Below are 14,749 nucleotides of genomic sequence, written 5' to 3' on the forward strand. Positions count from 1 at the left end.
AAGGTGGCGAGGCACGTCAGTGTCCAAAGAGAGGTGCCGGACTTGGACTCGGTTTCCCTGCGGCCCAGGGAGGCTCACGGGCCATTGGCTGAGCGGGGCGGATCTGGTCCCGCTCCTCCCCGCCCCCAGTGACACAATAGTAGCTCCCTCCAAGATGGCGGCAGCGACGGCAGACCCGGGAGCTGGGAACCCGCAGGCTGGGGACTCCTCCGGCGGGGGCGCTGGGGGCGGGCTGCCGTCCCCTGGGGAGCAGGAGCTGAGCCGGCGCTTGCAGCGCCTGTATCCCGCGGTCAACCAGCAAGAGACTCCGCTGCCGCGCTCCTGGAGCCCCAAGGACAAATACAACTACATTGGTCTCTCCCAGGGCAACCTCCGCGTCCACTACAAAGGTATCGGCCTGTCAGGCTGCGGGGAATCAAGGCTAGAGCGTCCGTGGGGTGGCTCTGCTGCCAGGCCCCCGTCCCATCACCTCCCTTTCCCTGCCTAGGTGCTCCAAGTTAGGCCTTGGCCCTTTCAGGATGTCCAGCGTGGTGAGGCTGACCAGGCCGAGGGCTGACTGCCTGTTCTCTGTCCTGAGACACCTGCCGTCAAGAGAACGGCAACAGGTGTCCAAACCCAGTGCTGGGCCGGACCTTCCACTCCAGGGCCTCCGTGCTTATCCTAGGCTGGCTCCAACGGCAGCGGGACCCTTCGCCACTGCTTAGAAGAAAGGGGTGGTCACATCCCTACCATTAGCCTGAGACTCATGGGCTTCCCCACCTGCCAGACATCCTAGACTGGGCCTGAGGTTCCGTGCTAGAGTTTGGGGAATGTCTTCCAGGTCGGCCTCCTCCTTCTTCCCCTGGCCTCCCAGGTGGGCTGCCTGGATTCTAGAGAGGCAGCCAGCAGCACTTGGGTATCTCTCACATTGCCTGTACCCTTGTTTTGTTTGTATGGGCAGTGTCTCAGGCAGGACTGCTGTTCTCAGGAGGAGGTGAGGCAAAGGTGGAAGGTTTAAGTGTTTATTCAGTTGTCTGATGATTCCTTGGACTGTGTAAGCGCTTCCTCTGGCCACAGAGGAGTGGAGTTGCCATGGAGGAGTTGCAGAGAAAAATGAGGCTTCCATTTGCATTTCCTTCTGCTGAAATTTCTTACTTGCCCTCTCCTGTTAGGTCATGGCAAAAATCACAAAGATGCGGCCTCAGTGCGTGCCACCCACCCCATACCTGCTGCCTGTGGCATTTATTACTTTGAAGTGAAGATTGTCAGCAAAGGAAGAGATGGGTAAGCCCTTCATGACCACCTTCTTTCCCCGAACATGGAGCTGATCCCTGTGGTCAGAGTTCAGATCCTTTGGCTGGCACTTGTTGCCGATGTGAGCTGGGGAGCCGCATTGGTCTGGGCTGCCACTATTTCCTGACTGTGGGCATGATCTGGTCTACGCAGCAGATCTTGGTGGCCAGTGGGTGTGTTGGGGGTAAAGCAGGGGATTCTTTTTAGTGCTGATGTAATTTGATACCTAGAAGGTTAGGCAAACAAGTAACAAGTTTACTTTAAAAATTTAGTGTCCAGAATGGAGTTTCCCTCATGAGCATGTGGTGTTTTTGTGACTTCCTTCCTTTCACATTCTTGCTGTATTCATGAGGTTCTTTTTTATGGCATTTAGTCATGTAGAGGCCCTGGTAGCCTTCAAAGAGATAGTAGAGTCTTTGCAGCATTCATGAAAGCTGCTGTGGCCACCGGCCTGTCATCTCAGGGTAAACAGCATACACATGGTCAGAATCAGGTGACCTTGCTGCTCATAAACTTGTTTTTCAGTCCAAGGACTTGAACACTACCAGTTGGATCAGCTTTAGGAAGGTCCTCATTAAAGTCAGCATTAGGAGCCGGGCGTGGTGGCTCACGCTTGTAATCCCAGCACTTTGGGAGGCTAAGATGGGCAGATCACCTGAGGTCAGGAGTTGGAGACTAGCCTGGCAAACATGGTGAAACCCTGTCTCTACTAAAAATACAAAAAAATTAGCTGGCATACCTGTAATCCTAGCACTTCGGAAGGCCGAGGCGGGCGGATCACTTGAGATCAGGAGTTCAAGACCAGCCTGGCCAACATGGTAAAACCCCATCTCTACAAAAAAAAGTTCAAAAATTAGCTAGGTGTGGTGGTGTGTGCCTGTAATCCCAGCTACTTGGGAGGCTGAGGCATGAGAATCACTTGAACATGGGAGGCAGAGGTTGCAGTGAGCTGAGATTGCGCCACTGCACTCTAGCCTGGGCAACAGAGCGAGACTCCGTCCCAAAACCAAACAAAAAAAAGTCAGCATTAGGGAGACTCCCTATTTTAGGGTGATCCAAGCAGACACAGGAAATCACAGGGGAGATACTTAATTTTTTTTTCTTTCTCCCAGTCTCCCTTTTTTTCCCAGTGATTGTGATGAAGCAGGTGTGTAAGTTATGAAGTAACATGACTGCAGCTACCTTGGAAAGGCTTTCCTCATCAGACTTTAGGTTTGGTGTCTGAAGTTTGCCAGCCCCTCTGGTGACCACGCCAACGTTGAGTGTGTGTTCTCAAATATTCAGAACTTCTTTCTCCTAGGGACTGTCCCCTTTGTGGTGCATGCAAAATGCTTGGCCAAGGGACTAGGCTGGGGACAACACTGCCAGAGTCAGAGCCTTGCCTACTTCCTCAGTGATGTAACTTCTCTGCCTGAGAGGTCTCTGTGGTCTTGGGTAGATGTTGGAGCTTCAGTATCCTGATCTGCACTGTGAGGATCCAGGCCAGCGTGTAAGCTGCCTGAACTCCAGAATTCTGTGCCTCTGAAATTCTGATCATGGGAAGCTACTGCATCTCTCTCTCTCTCTCTCTCTCTCTCTTTTTTTTAAATGAGATGGGGTCTTGCTGTGTCTCCCAGGCTGAAGTGCAGTGGCAAGATCACAGCTCACTGCAGCCTCGACCTTCTGGCCTCAAGTTATCCTCCCACCTCAGCCTCCTGAGTAACTGGGAATACAGGTGCATGCCACCACACCTGGCTAATTTTTTTTTTTTTTTGTGACAGAGTTTTGCTCCTGTTGCCCAGGCTGGAGTGCAATGGCGCAATCTCAGCTCACCACAACCTCCGCCTCCCAGGTTCAAGTAATTCTCCTGCCTCAGCCTCCCAAGTAGCTGGGCTTACAGGCATGTGCCACCACACCTGGCTAATTTTGTATTTTTAGTAGAGACGGGGTTTCTCCATATTGGTCGGGCTGGTCTCAAACTCCTGACCTCAAGTGATCCGCCCGCCTTGGCCTTCCAAAGTGCTGGGATTACAGGTGTGGGCCACCGCACCTGGCCTAATTTTTTAAATTATTTGTTTTTGGTTTTTTTTTTTTGAGACGGAGTCCCGCTTTGTTGCCCAGGCTGGAGTGTAGTGGCACAATCTCGGCTCACTGCAAGCTCCTCCTCCTGGGTTCACGCCGTTCTCCTGCCTCAGCCTCCCGAGTAGCTGGGACTACAGGCGCCCGCCACCATGCCCGGCTAATTAAATTATTTGTAGAGATGAGGTCTTGCTATGTTGCCCCGGCTGGTCTCTAGCGATCCTCCCACCTTGGCCTCTCAAACTGCTGGGACTACAGGCATGAGCTACTGCACCCAGCCGTCTTTCATTTTTATCCCCATCTAGTGCATTTACAGATAGGAAAGTTAAATTTATGGGAGGGCTTCAAAGCTCCTATTTTCCCCTTCCACCATCTGATAGAAGCACATATATTTAGTGTGCTTGAACTAGTGCGAATGAGAATAGCCCCTTAAAACAAGCACCTCAAAAATAATGTTGACTAAAATGGTAGTGCTGGAGTCTCATACTGCCAGAGAAACTGAAGTGCACTTCTTAAATTTGTAGCGAGGAAAATGAATTGTTTTCTCCTAGTCTTTATCATAGATAACAGCTGAGTTAGTTATCTAGGTAGAGAGCAGAGACCAACTTCAGAAGGAAAGTGTTTACACTTAGAGACCTGGATTCTTTTTTTCTTTTTGCATTTTTTGAGAGATGAGGGGCTGGGCGCGGTGGCTCACGCTTGTAATCCCAGCGCTTTGGGAGGCCGAGGCGGGTGTATCACGAGGTCAGGAGATCGAGACCACGGTGAAACCCCGTCTCTACTAAAAATATAAAAAATTAGCCGGGCGTGGTGGCGGGCGCCTGTAGTCCCAGCTACTTGGAGAGGCTGAGGCAGGAGAATGGCGTGAACCCGGGAGGCGGAGCTTGCAGTGAGCCGAGATCGCGCCACTGCACTCCAGCCTGGGCCACAGAGGGAGACTCCGTCTCAAAAAAAAAAAAAAAAAAAGAGAGAGATGAGGTCTGGTTATGTTGGAGATCTGGATTCTTTCAACTGGCTTTTAACATTTCAGTTTTAGTCAATCTTGCTGGAAAAGGCCCTGTGTCATGTTAGATTGGTGAACTATAGGTGTTGACTGGAAGTCTAAAGAAAAGTGGGCATCTATTCCCAGCATTTTACATGTGGTAAACATAGCTGTTGAGCTAATCTGGAAACATCAGATGTTAATGGCCGGGCGCGGTGGCTCACGCTTGTAATCCCAGCACTTTGGGAGGCCGAGGCGGGCGGATCACGAGGTCAGGAAATCGAGACCACGGTGAAACCCCGTCTCTACTAAAAATACAAAAAAAAAAAAATTAGCCGGGCGTGGTGGCGGGCGCCTGTAGTCCCAGCTACTCGGAGAGGCTGAGGCAGGAGAATGGCGTGAACCCGGGAGGCGGAGCTTGCAGTGAGCCGAGGTTGCGCCACTGCACTCCAGCCTGGGCGACAGAGCGAGACTCCACCTCAAAAAAAAAAAAAAAAAAAAAAAACATCAGATGTTAATTAATTTATTTGCCACACAGTCTCCCTTATCATCCAGGCTGGAGTGCAGTGACTCAATCTCGGCTCATTGCAACCTCTACTTTCTGGGTTCAAGTGATTCTTCTGCCTCAGCCTCCCGAGTAGCTGGGATTACAGGCATATGCCACCACGCCCGGCTAATTTTTAGTAGAGATGGGGTTTCGCCATGTTGGCCAGGCTGGTTTCGAACTCCTGACCTCAGGAGATTCACCTGCGTCAGTCTCCCAAAGTGCTAAGATTACAGGTATGAGCCATGGTGCCCAGCAAGGAAACATCGGTTTTAGAAAGGTCTCAGGTCGTGTATGCCTGTGGTAGCCTGCTTCAGTTGACCACTGTCAGATGGCAAGAGTATGAATAGCTCCTCATGGTCTCTTTACGGAATCCCTGAACTTCTCGTGGCTGGGATGCAGCCACATGTTAGTATGGGCCAGGTGTGGTTTTGAGGAGGCCAAAGGCAGTTACACAGGGTAGGCAGACATCAACTGGCTCATTTCCCTTTTTTTGTAGATTTTTTCTTTTCTTTTTTTTTTTTTTTTGGAGACAGGGTCTTGCTCTGTTGCTCAGGCTGGAGTGCAATGGCATGATCACAGCTCACTGCCGCCTCAACTTCCTGGGCTCAGTCAATCTTCCCACCTCAGCTTCCTGAGTAGCTGGGACTATAGGTGTGTGCCATCATGCTTGGCTCATTTTCTTATTTTTTGTAGAGATGGGGTCTCACAGTGTTTCCTAGGCTGGTCTTGAATTCCTGGGCTCAACTATTTCTTCCACCTCAGCCTTCCAAAGTGCTGGGATTACAGTCATGAGCCACCGTGCCTGGCTGATTTTTTTTAAACTATTTTATAGAGATGGGATCTTGCTGTGTTGTCTAGGCTGGTCTCCAACTCCCAGACTCAAGTGATCCTCCTGCCTCAAAGTGATCCAAAGTGCTGGGATTACAGGCATGAGCCACCATGGCCAGCCTCCCATGGATTTTGGAGGTGTATTTTTTATCCTGGTTTAGTCCATGACCCAAGCATTAACTGGTTGTCTAGCTTTCCTGTGTTATCTAGTTTGATCCTTCACAGCATCTCTGGCAAGTGGCTAGAGCAGATGATCATGTACCTTCCCATTTTGTGAGTGAGCCCTGAGTCCCTGGGATGTTTGATGGCCTACCCTGGCTGCAGGGCTTAGGGTGTGCAGTGGAGTAGCCTGACTTATCAGATGTCCTCGCCTGATCCTAGACACACATGTCCACACTGCTGCTGCCTTTCCCTATTGTAGCTGTTGCATTCCTTCCCTGGGTAGAGTGAAGGAATGTTCTGTTGGATTCCTACCAGATTGCAATGTTAGGGGGCAGAGCTGAAGGGAGCATGGTGCTGTGTAGGCCCAGAGAATTGTGGCATGCTCTGGGCCGGGCTTGATCAACTTACTGTTCCATTTAATCTGTAAACTTGCTTTTCTGCAGATTTGAGTACACCTCCTTTGTAAAGGTATTTATATACCCAGTTGTTAGTGTCGTTGTTCTCCAGAACGTCCTTTGTTTTGACAATATCTTTTGGAGATGAACACACTAAGCTAGTCTAATAAAGAAAGTTCCATGTCAGGGTTTCACAGAATATTTATATATACCTACTATGTTCCAGGCCCTATACTAGGTGTAGGGAGAACAGATGTAAAGCCAGCACAAATCAGCTTTGTCCTCAGGAAGCCTGTGGCCCATTCAGTAGAGAGTGGACTGAAAGTCTTTCTGCAAGAGGAGACAGAGCCTGAGAACAGTTGGGAGGGATGAGTAGGAGTTCCCCAGCAGGCGAGACCTGTTAGACCTATGAGTCTGATGGGTAACTAGCTTGACTTCTGGGTGCTAGGCTTTCTGGGCACTCCTCAATTATAAGAGAGCTCTGTGGATTAGGAGGGGCTGTGTTTGAGCTAAGAGCCTGGCACAGACTGATGGGCTTCAGCTGCATTTTGCTGAGTCACCAGAGCTGTGAACTCGGGGAACGGGTCTGGTGGGGTGAGGAGATATCAGAGCACTGCCAGTGGTGCCAGGAGATAAGGGGCATCCAGGTCTGTCTTTCTAGGAAGCAAAGGAGGGCCTGAAGCTGAGTCCCTGGGGAGGAGCAACGTCCGCAGGCAGAGTTCATGGACCTGTGGGTGTCCCTGGCTCTTAGTGATGACACATGGAGGGTGTGGCTGGCTAGGCTGACAGATGCTCCAGTGTGACCCTCAAAATAGACTGTAACATCATCCCAACGGTGGAGGCCTCCTGACATGTGATGGTTGCTTTACCCGAGAGTAGTAGGCCTGGGCTAGAGCACTGGATGGCATGGAGAGGGGTGGGGGCATTCTCCTCTGTAGCCAGTGTCTGGGCCCAGGCCTAGAGCAGGGGTCTCTGACCACAGCCAGCCAGCCTTCCCTTGCTCCTGCAGCTGACGTCCTTTGGCCAGGCAGCAGTGCACTCATTCATTCATCCCAGACACCAGGGTGCAGTACACATTGTTTTTTTTTTTTTTTGGTTGTTGTTGTTTTTTTTTTTTTTTTTTGAGACGGAGTCTCATTCTGTCACCCAGGCTGGAGTGCAGCGGCGCAATCTCGGCTCACTGCAAGCTCCGCCTCCCGGGTTCACGCCATACTCCTGCCTCAGCCTCTCCGAGTAGCTGGGACTACAGGCGCCCGCCACCACGCCCGGCTAATTTTTTTTTGTATTTTTAGTAGAGACGGGGTTTCACCGTGGTCTCGATCTCCTGACCTCATGATCCGCCCACCTCGGCCTCCCAAAGTGCTGGGATTACAAGCATGAGCCACCGTGCCCGGCCTTTTGTTTTGTTTTTGAGACAGAGTCTCGCTCTATTGCCAGGCTGGAGTGCAGTGGCACAATCTTGGCTCACTGCAAACCTCCACCTCCTGGGTTCAAGCAATTCCCTTGCCTCAGCCTCCTGAGTAGCTGGGACTATAGGTGTGCACCACCACGCCCAGCTCATTTTTGTATTTTTAGTAGAGACGGTGTTTCACCATGTTGGCCAGGATGGTCTCGATCTCTTGACCTCATGATCTGCCCTCCTCAGCCTCTCAAAGTGCTAGGATTACAGGCGTGAGCCACTGCGCCTGGCCGTACCCATTGTTTTGTCCCATCCTGGGCCCCAGGAGCACAGGCATGAGGCCTCACAGGTGGTGTCGAAGGGTCAGCCCACAGTGTGTGTCATATCCAAGGGTGGCCTGGAGGATGGACTGTACCTCAGAGTTTGAGGAAAACATCATAGAATCACAGAAGAGGTGATGATGTGGGCTCTGGAAAGAGGAGTTAGAGTGTTCTAGGTGAACAAAGTGAGAAGCAAATGCTTCAGGCAGAAGAAACAGTGCATAAAAAGACATGGAGTTAGCTGGGCACGGTGGCTCACACCTGTAATCCCGGCACTTTGGGAGGCCAAGGTGGGCGGATCACGAGGTCAGGAGATCAAGACCATCGTGGCTAACATGGTGAAACCCCGTCTCTACTAAAAATACAAAAAATTAGCTGGGCATGGTGGCGGGCGCCTGTAGTCCCAACTACTCAGGAGGCTGAGGCAGGAGAATGGTGTGAACCTGGGAGGCAGAGCTTGCAGTGAGCTGAGATCGTGCCACTGCACTCCAGCCTGGGCAACAGAGCGAGACTCTGTCTCAAAAAAAAAAAAAAAAAGGTGGGGAGTGCAGAGCATGAGGTCGGTAGGGCCAGACTGAAAATACCTTGTGTGTGGCCTGGCTCATGCCTGTAATCCCAGTATTTTAGGAGACTGAGGCGGGCAGGTCACTTGAGTTCAGGAGTTCGAGAACAGCCTGGCCAACATGGCGAAACCCCATCTCTACTAAAAATACAAAAATTAGCCAGGCGCTAATAATAGTGGTGGTGTGTGCCTGTAATCCCAGCTACTTGGGAGGCTGAGGCAGGAGAATCACTTGAACCTGGGAGGTGGAGGTTGCAATGAGCCGAGATCACGCCACTGCTCTCTAGCCTGGGTGACAGAGTGAGACTCTGTCTCAAAAAAATAAAAAAGAAAATACCTTGTATGCTGTGGTCAGGGAGCGTGGGCTGTATCCTGAGGGCAGTAGCAGTGTGGGGGGCTGTGGATCTACCCATGCTTTTGAGAGTGAAGAAAAGAAGAGACTGTGCCAGTCTGGTTCAGCCAGGCTTCTCTGGCCAAGAGTCCTGTCCAGGGTGGGCCAGTGACTTTAGGTCTTTGGCTCTAGCATGGTTTTCTCATAGCGGTTGTCTTTTTTTCTCTTGGCTGTTCCTTTGGTATGAAGAGATGAAGGGATGGGATGTGAAAGACTGGTAGCCAAGAGGCTTCTCAGAGGTGAGAGGACTCTGCTTGTGCTGGAGTTCTGGTATTTTGGTTTTGCCAGCTCCCATCTGAAAGACAGTAATGTCCCATGTTTTATATCCAAGCATCTCCTCTCGTGAGCCAGAATCAGCCAAAGTGATTTTCCATGGAGACCTAGAGAGCCACTGTTAATTAAGATATCTTGATTAAGATCTCACCTGCCACATTCCTGGTCTGGAGGGCCATCTAAGCTTAGGCCCTTCCAGCTGAGAGACAACTGTGGCTGGCTCGTCACCCTGGGTCCCCTCACCAAGTTCCAGTCTACATGCATTGTACAGTGCTGTTGAGAACTTTGGTGCTCATATGTCATCTGGGGAAGGCCTTGTCCTGCCCACCCTGAGAAGAAGGTGCTGTCCTTGCCCAAGGCAGGTACAGGCCGTGGTTGTGCCCCGTTTTCCCTGACTGCCCCCCCTGGAGTTGATGGCCTTACAGGCAGATGCTGAGCTTTGGGCTGCAGTTCTACTCAGGTAACACATTGTGCTATTTGTGGAGACATGGAATGTTTGGGTTCTGGAACACAGGGTAAGATGTTTGGGTTCTGGAACACGGGGTAAGAGAACTGGAGTCTAGATGGTGGCCACTGTTCTTTGCTTTTTTTTTTTTTTTTGAGACAGGGTCTCGCTCTGTCACTCAGGCTGGAGTGCAGTGGCACAATCATGGCTCACTGCAGCCTCAACCTCCTGAGTTCAAGCAATCTTCCTACCTCAGACTCCTGAGTAGCTGGGACTACAGGTGCATGCCATCATGCCTGGCTAATTTTTATTTTATTTATTTAACTTATTTTTTGAGACAGAGTGTTGCTCTGTCACCCAGGCTGGAGTCCAGTAGAGTGATCTCTGCTCACTGCAACATCCGCCTCCCAGGGTTCAAATGATTCTCATGCCTCAGCCTCCTGAGTAGCTGGGATTACAGGCGTGTGCCATGACACCTGGCTAATTTGGGTATTTTTTTTTTTTTTTGAGACGGAGTCTCGCTCTGTCGCCCAGGCTGGAGTGCAGTGGCGCGATCTCGGCTCACTGCAAGCTCCGCCTCCCGGGTTCACACCATTCTCCTGCCTCAGCCTCCTGAGTAGCTGGCACTACAGGCGCCCGCCACTGCGCCCGGCTAATTTTTTTTATTTTTGGTAGAGACGGGGTTTCACCGTGGTCTCGATCTCCTGACCTCTTGATCCGCCCGCCTCGGCCTCCCAAAGTGCTGGGATTACAGGCATGAGCCACCGCGCCTGGCCACTAATTTGGGTATTTTTAGTAGAAACGAGGTTTGCCATGTTGGCCAGGCTGGTTTTGAACTCCTGACCTCAAGTGATCTGCCCACCTCAGCCTCCGAAAGTGCTGGGACTACAGGTGTGAGCCACCATCCCCAGCCCTGGCTAATTTTTAAATTTTTTGTAGAGACAGGGTCTTGCTATATTTCCTAGGCTGGTCTAGAACTCCTGGGCTCAATCAATCTTACTGCTGGGATTACAGGCATGAGCCATCACACCTGGCCTGTGGCCACTTTTCTGGTAGGGCCTCCCTCCTCACTGTATGTTGCTACCCAGGCTCCAACTGTGAGCTGAGACTGGAGAGCGTCGTTGCCTTCTTTATAGCTGGGGCCTTCCTTGGTCAAGGATTAGCTTTTAGAGAAATTCCTAGAATTCACTTCACCTCCTGCCTTTCTGCCTCTATGGTGTTTTTGTTCTCTGGAACTTTTGGTCTTTTCCCTGTATGGGTCACTGTGTAAGGCAGTTCCTTGTTAGAAGAGAAGCAGAAGCTCATCAGGCCAGAGCACAGGAGGATGAACCTAGCAGCACCATGCGGCAGGCACTGTGTGCCATTCCTATTATGGGGCCATTGGGAAGGAATAAAGGGCCCCAGAGTGGGTCTTGTGTGGTCGGGTCAAGTTGGAAAGAAGGGACTCATCAGTGGAAGAGGGATGGATAATTATGTCTAAATGCAAAGATGTTCCTCTGCCTCTCCATTCTGTTCAAAATCCATATAAAATGTCTTTGTAATTCTAGGATCGTTGGTGTTGTGACTTGGTGGTGGAACAGAGCCTAGCCCTTCTGTCATGAAGGGGCCAGAACAAGATGCTCTGTACTATGTAGGGAAGTTGGGAAGGGACTGGGGAAGCCCTTTACACCCCTCTTATGCCATTTGTTGTCACTTAACTCTTGGAATTAGAGATGCTTGGGGTTTCAGGGGAGTTTAGTTTAGGTCAGGGGTGGCAAGTATGAAGGCCCCAATACCCCACAATACCCTCAGCTTCTGTGACCAACATTACTGATTGACAGTAGCGCTTGTTCTTGTCCAGACAGAGCCCAGAATTTTTCTCAATGCACAGCACACCAGGCAGCTGTAATTTACTGGTCAGAGTTTCATCACGAGATGAAATCTACCAGCCCTGAGGGTAGAGGTGGTTGGAAGATAAGAAGTGGATAGAGGCCCAGATGGTTGAGGGCTCAGCTTATTTCTTCTAAAGGAGAGTCCCAAGGCAGAGCTGAACCAAGAGGAAAGAAACAGAGGGGTTGGACTGCTGAGTAGAACTGATTCTAACCGGGTTTATAAAGCCATGTATCTGAAATTAGCATGGACTTTTTAAAAAAATGGAATGCCCTGTTTTTATAACAACTTGCACCAGTAGTTTATCAGTAGTTATATTTACTTTTATAAAAATCAAAATAGGCTGGGTGCAGTGGCTCACACCTGTAATCTCAGTGCTTTGGGAGGCTGAGGCAGGCGGATCAGAAGATCAGGAGTTTGAAACCAGCCTGGCCAACATGGCGAAACCCCATCTCTACTAAAAGTAAAAAATATTAGCTGGGCGTGGTGGCAGGTGCCTGTAATCCCAGCTACTAGGGAGGCTGAGTCAGGAGAATCACTTGAACCCAGGAGGCGGAGGTTGCAGTGAGCTGAGACCATGCCCCTGCACTCTGGCCTGGGCAACAGAGCAAGACTCCGTCTCAAAAAAAAAAAAATCAAAATATTTTTATTTTACCTATAGAAAACATTTATTTATTTATTTATTTTGAGACGGAGTTTCACTCTTGTTGCCCAGGCTGGAGTGCAATGGCACGATCTCAGCTCACCGTAACTTCCACCTCCCGGGTTCAAGCGATTCTCCTGCCTCAGCCTCCTGAGTAGCTGGGATTACAGGCATGCACCACCATGCCTGGCTAATTTTGTACTTTTGCTAAAGACAGGGTTTCTCCATGTTAGTCAGGCTGGTCTTGAACTCCAGACCTTAGGTCATCCTCCTACCTCAGCCTCCCAAAGTGCTGGGATTATAGGCGTGGACCACCATGCCCAGCCTATTTTATTGAGGCAGGGTCTCACTCTGTTGCCCAGGCTGGAGTGCAGGGTTGCGATCACGGCTCTGCAACCTCCCCTCGTGCTCAAGAGATTCTCCCACCTCAGCCTCCTGAGTAGCTGGGACTACAGGCACATGCCATCATGCTCAGCTAATTTTTTTTTTTTTTTTAAGTAGAAATGGAATTTCACCACTTGCCCAGGGTAATAATCTTCCTGGGCTCAAGTGATCTGCCTGTCTTGGCCTCCCAGAGTACTGGGATTACAGGTGTGAGCCGCTGTACTTGGCCTTTTTTTTTTTTTTTTTTTTTTTTTTTTTTTTAATTTGAGGCAGGGTCTTACTCTTGTCGCCTAAGCTGGAGTGCAGTGGCAAGATAGTGGCCTGAAAAAATTTTTTTTTAACTGTTAAAGAATATGTAGGATTTTTTTTTAGGCTGGGCACGGTGGCTCAAGCCTGTAATTCCAGCACTTTGGGAGGCTGAGGCAGGTGGATCATGAGGTCAGGAGATCGAGACCATCTTGGCTAACAAGGTGAAACCCTGTCTCTACTAAAAATACAAAAAAATTAGCTGGCCATGTTGGCACACACCTGTAGTCTCAGCTACTCAGGAGGCTGAGGCAGGAGAATCGGTTGAACCTGGGAGGCGGAGGTTATAGTGAGCTGAGATTGTGCCTCTGTACTCCAGCCTGGGCGACAGAGTGAGACTCCATCTCAAAAAAAAAAAAAAAAAAAAAAAAAGAATATGTCGGATTTTTTTAATACCTGATAAAGTCTACGTTTAAAAAATACACAGCAGGCCGGGTGTGGTGGCTCGTGCCTGTAATCCCAGCACTTGTTTTTTATTTTGAGACAGAGTCTCGCTGTGTCACCCAGGCTGGAGTGCAGCAGCATGACCTCAGCCCACTCCAACCTCTGCCCCATGGGTTCAAGCAATTCTTCCGCCTCAGCCTCCTGAGAGCTGAGGTTACAGGCATGCACCACCATGCCTGGCTAATTTTTGTATTTCTAGTAGAGATGGGGTTTTGCCATGTTGGCCAGGCTGGTCTCAAACTGCTGATCTCAGGTGATCTGCCCGCCTCGGCCCCTCAAAGTGCTGGGATTACAGGCTTGAGCCACTGCGCCTGACCAGTCCCAGCACTTTGGAATGCCAAGACAGAAGGATTGCTTGAGCCTAGGGGTTCAAGACCAGCCTGGACAACATAGTGAGACCCCCACCTCTACGAAACATTTTTTAAAATGAGCGGGGTGTGGTAGAACACTCCTGTAGACCTAGCTACTTGGGAGGCTGAGGCAGGAGGATTGCTTGAAACCAGGAGTTTGAGGCTGCGTTGAGCTATGATTGAACTACCGCATTCCAGTGTGGATGAGTGAGTGAGACTCTGTCTCAAAAAAAAATAAATAAAAATAAATAGCAGAGGGATAGAGAGATGCAGGTTTAAACAAATGCAGGTTTATGGCCATTATGTATATAGTACTAGTAGAAGCAAATGCAGAAAACAGAAACCAGATATTTCCAGTAGAAAGGGGTTTAATATATGGACTTTAATGCTTATAAAATTATCAAGACTTAGAATTTTCATGTAATGATGGACTAGGCTACTTAAATAATGTCTCTGACTGAAAATAAGATGGCAGATAAAATATTACAAGCCAGGCCAGGCACGGTGGCTCACGCCTGTAATCCCAGCACTTTGGGAGGCCAAGGTGGGCGGATCACCTGAGGTCAGGAGTTTGAGACCAGCGTGACCAACATGGCGAAACCGCATCTCTACTAAAAATACAAACATTAGCCAGGCATCGTGGTGTATGCCTGTAATCCTAGCTACTCGGGAGGCTGAGGCAGAAGAATTGCTTGAACCTGGGAAGCGGAGGTTGCAATGAGCCGTGGTCTCGCCATTGTGCTCCAGCCAGGGAAACAAGCGAAACTCCATCTAAAAAAGAAAAAAAAAAAAAAAAATTACAAGCCGGCGAACTCAAGGCCAGTGTCTGGATGAACACCTGTAACTAGAGTTAAGGGTAGTGTCTGTGTACCAAAGGACATTTGTGGTGTTCAAACACTGCTATGCTTGTGTGCTTCAGCTCTGTAATTACACAGGACCATAGAGGTGGAGGTTAGGGCCCAGAGCCTACTGGCTGTGGGGTCTAATGGGAACCCTCTCACATTAAGCTGGGGCATTAGTGGCTACACCCTTTGGTTATGGGCAGTTCATTTGGGTTTTTGAATGTGGCAGGCTCTAGAGAGTCAAGGTTTGGTACTTGAGACTCTGTTAGTACATTAG

At 49.9% G+C, this 14,749-nt stretch overlaps 1 protein-coding gene across 5 annotated transcripts in view; it reads left to right on the top strand.

The window, feature by feature from the left end:
• The window catches only part of RANBP10 (RAN binding protein 10), an 86,391-nt gene that overhangs the window by 241 nt on the left and 71,401 nt on the right, over positions 1–14,749 (top strand). For 2 of the 5 annotated variants that reach the window (XM_063611756.1, XM_055297585.2), the window contains exon 2: positions 1,152–1,263. Coding sequence is in view for 3 of the 5 variants with exons in the window: in XM_055297584.2 (XP_055153559.1) it covers positions 155–389; positions 1,152–1,263 (347 nt within the window). In the remaining 2 variants the exon portion in view is untranslated. Of the gene's footprint in view, positions 1–43; positions 390–1,151; positions 1,264–14,749 lie in introns of those variants that run through there. The other 3 variants (XM_055297584.2, XM_055297590.2, XM_055297591.2) reach the window with 3 other exon arrangements.

The sequence above is a fragment of the Symphalangus syndactylus genome, chromosome 11 (genome assembly GCF_028878055.3).
Source record: "Symphalangus syndactylus isolate Jambi chromosome 11, NHGRI_mSymSyn1-v2.1_pri, whole genome shotgun sequence".
In the NCBI taxonomy this organism is placed as follows: domain Eukaryota; kingdom Metazoa; phylum Chordata; class Mammalia; order Primates; family Hylobatidae; genus Symphalangus; species Symphalangus syndactylus.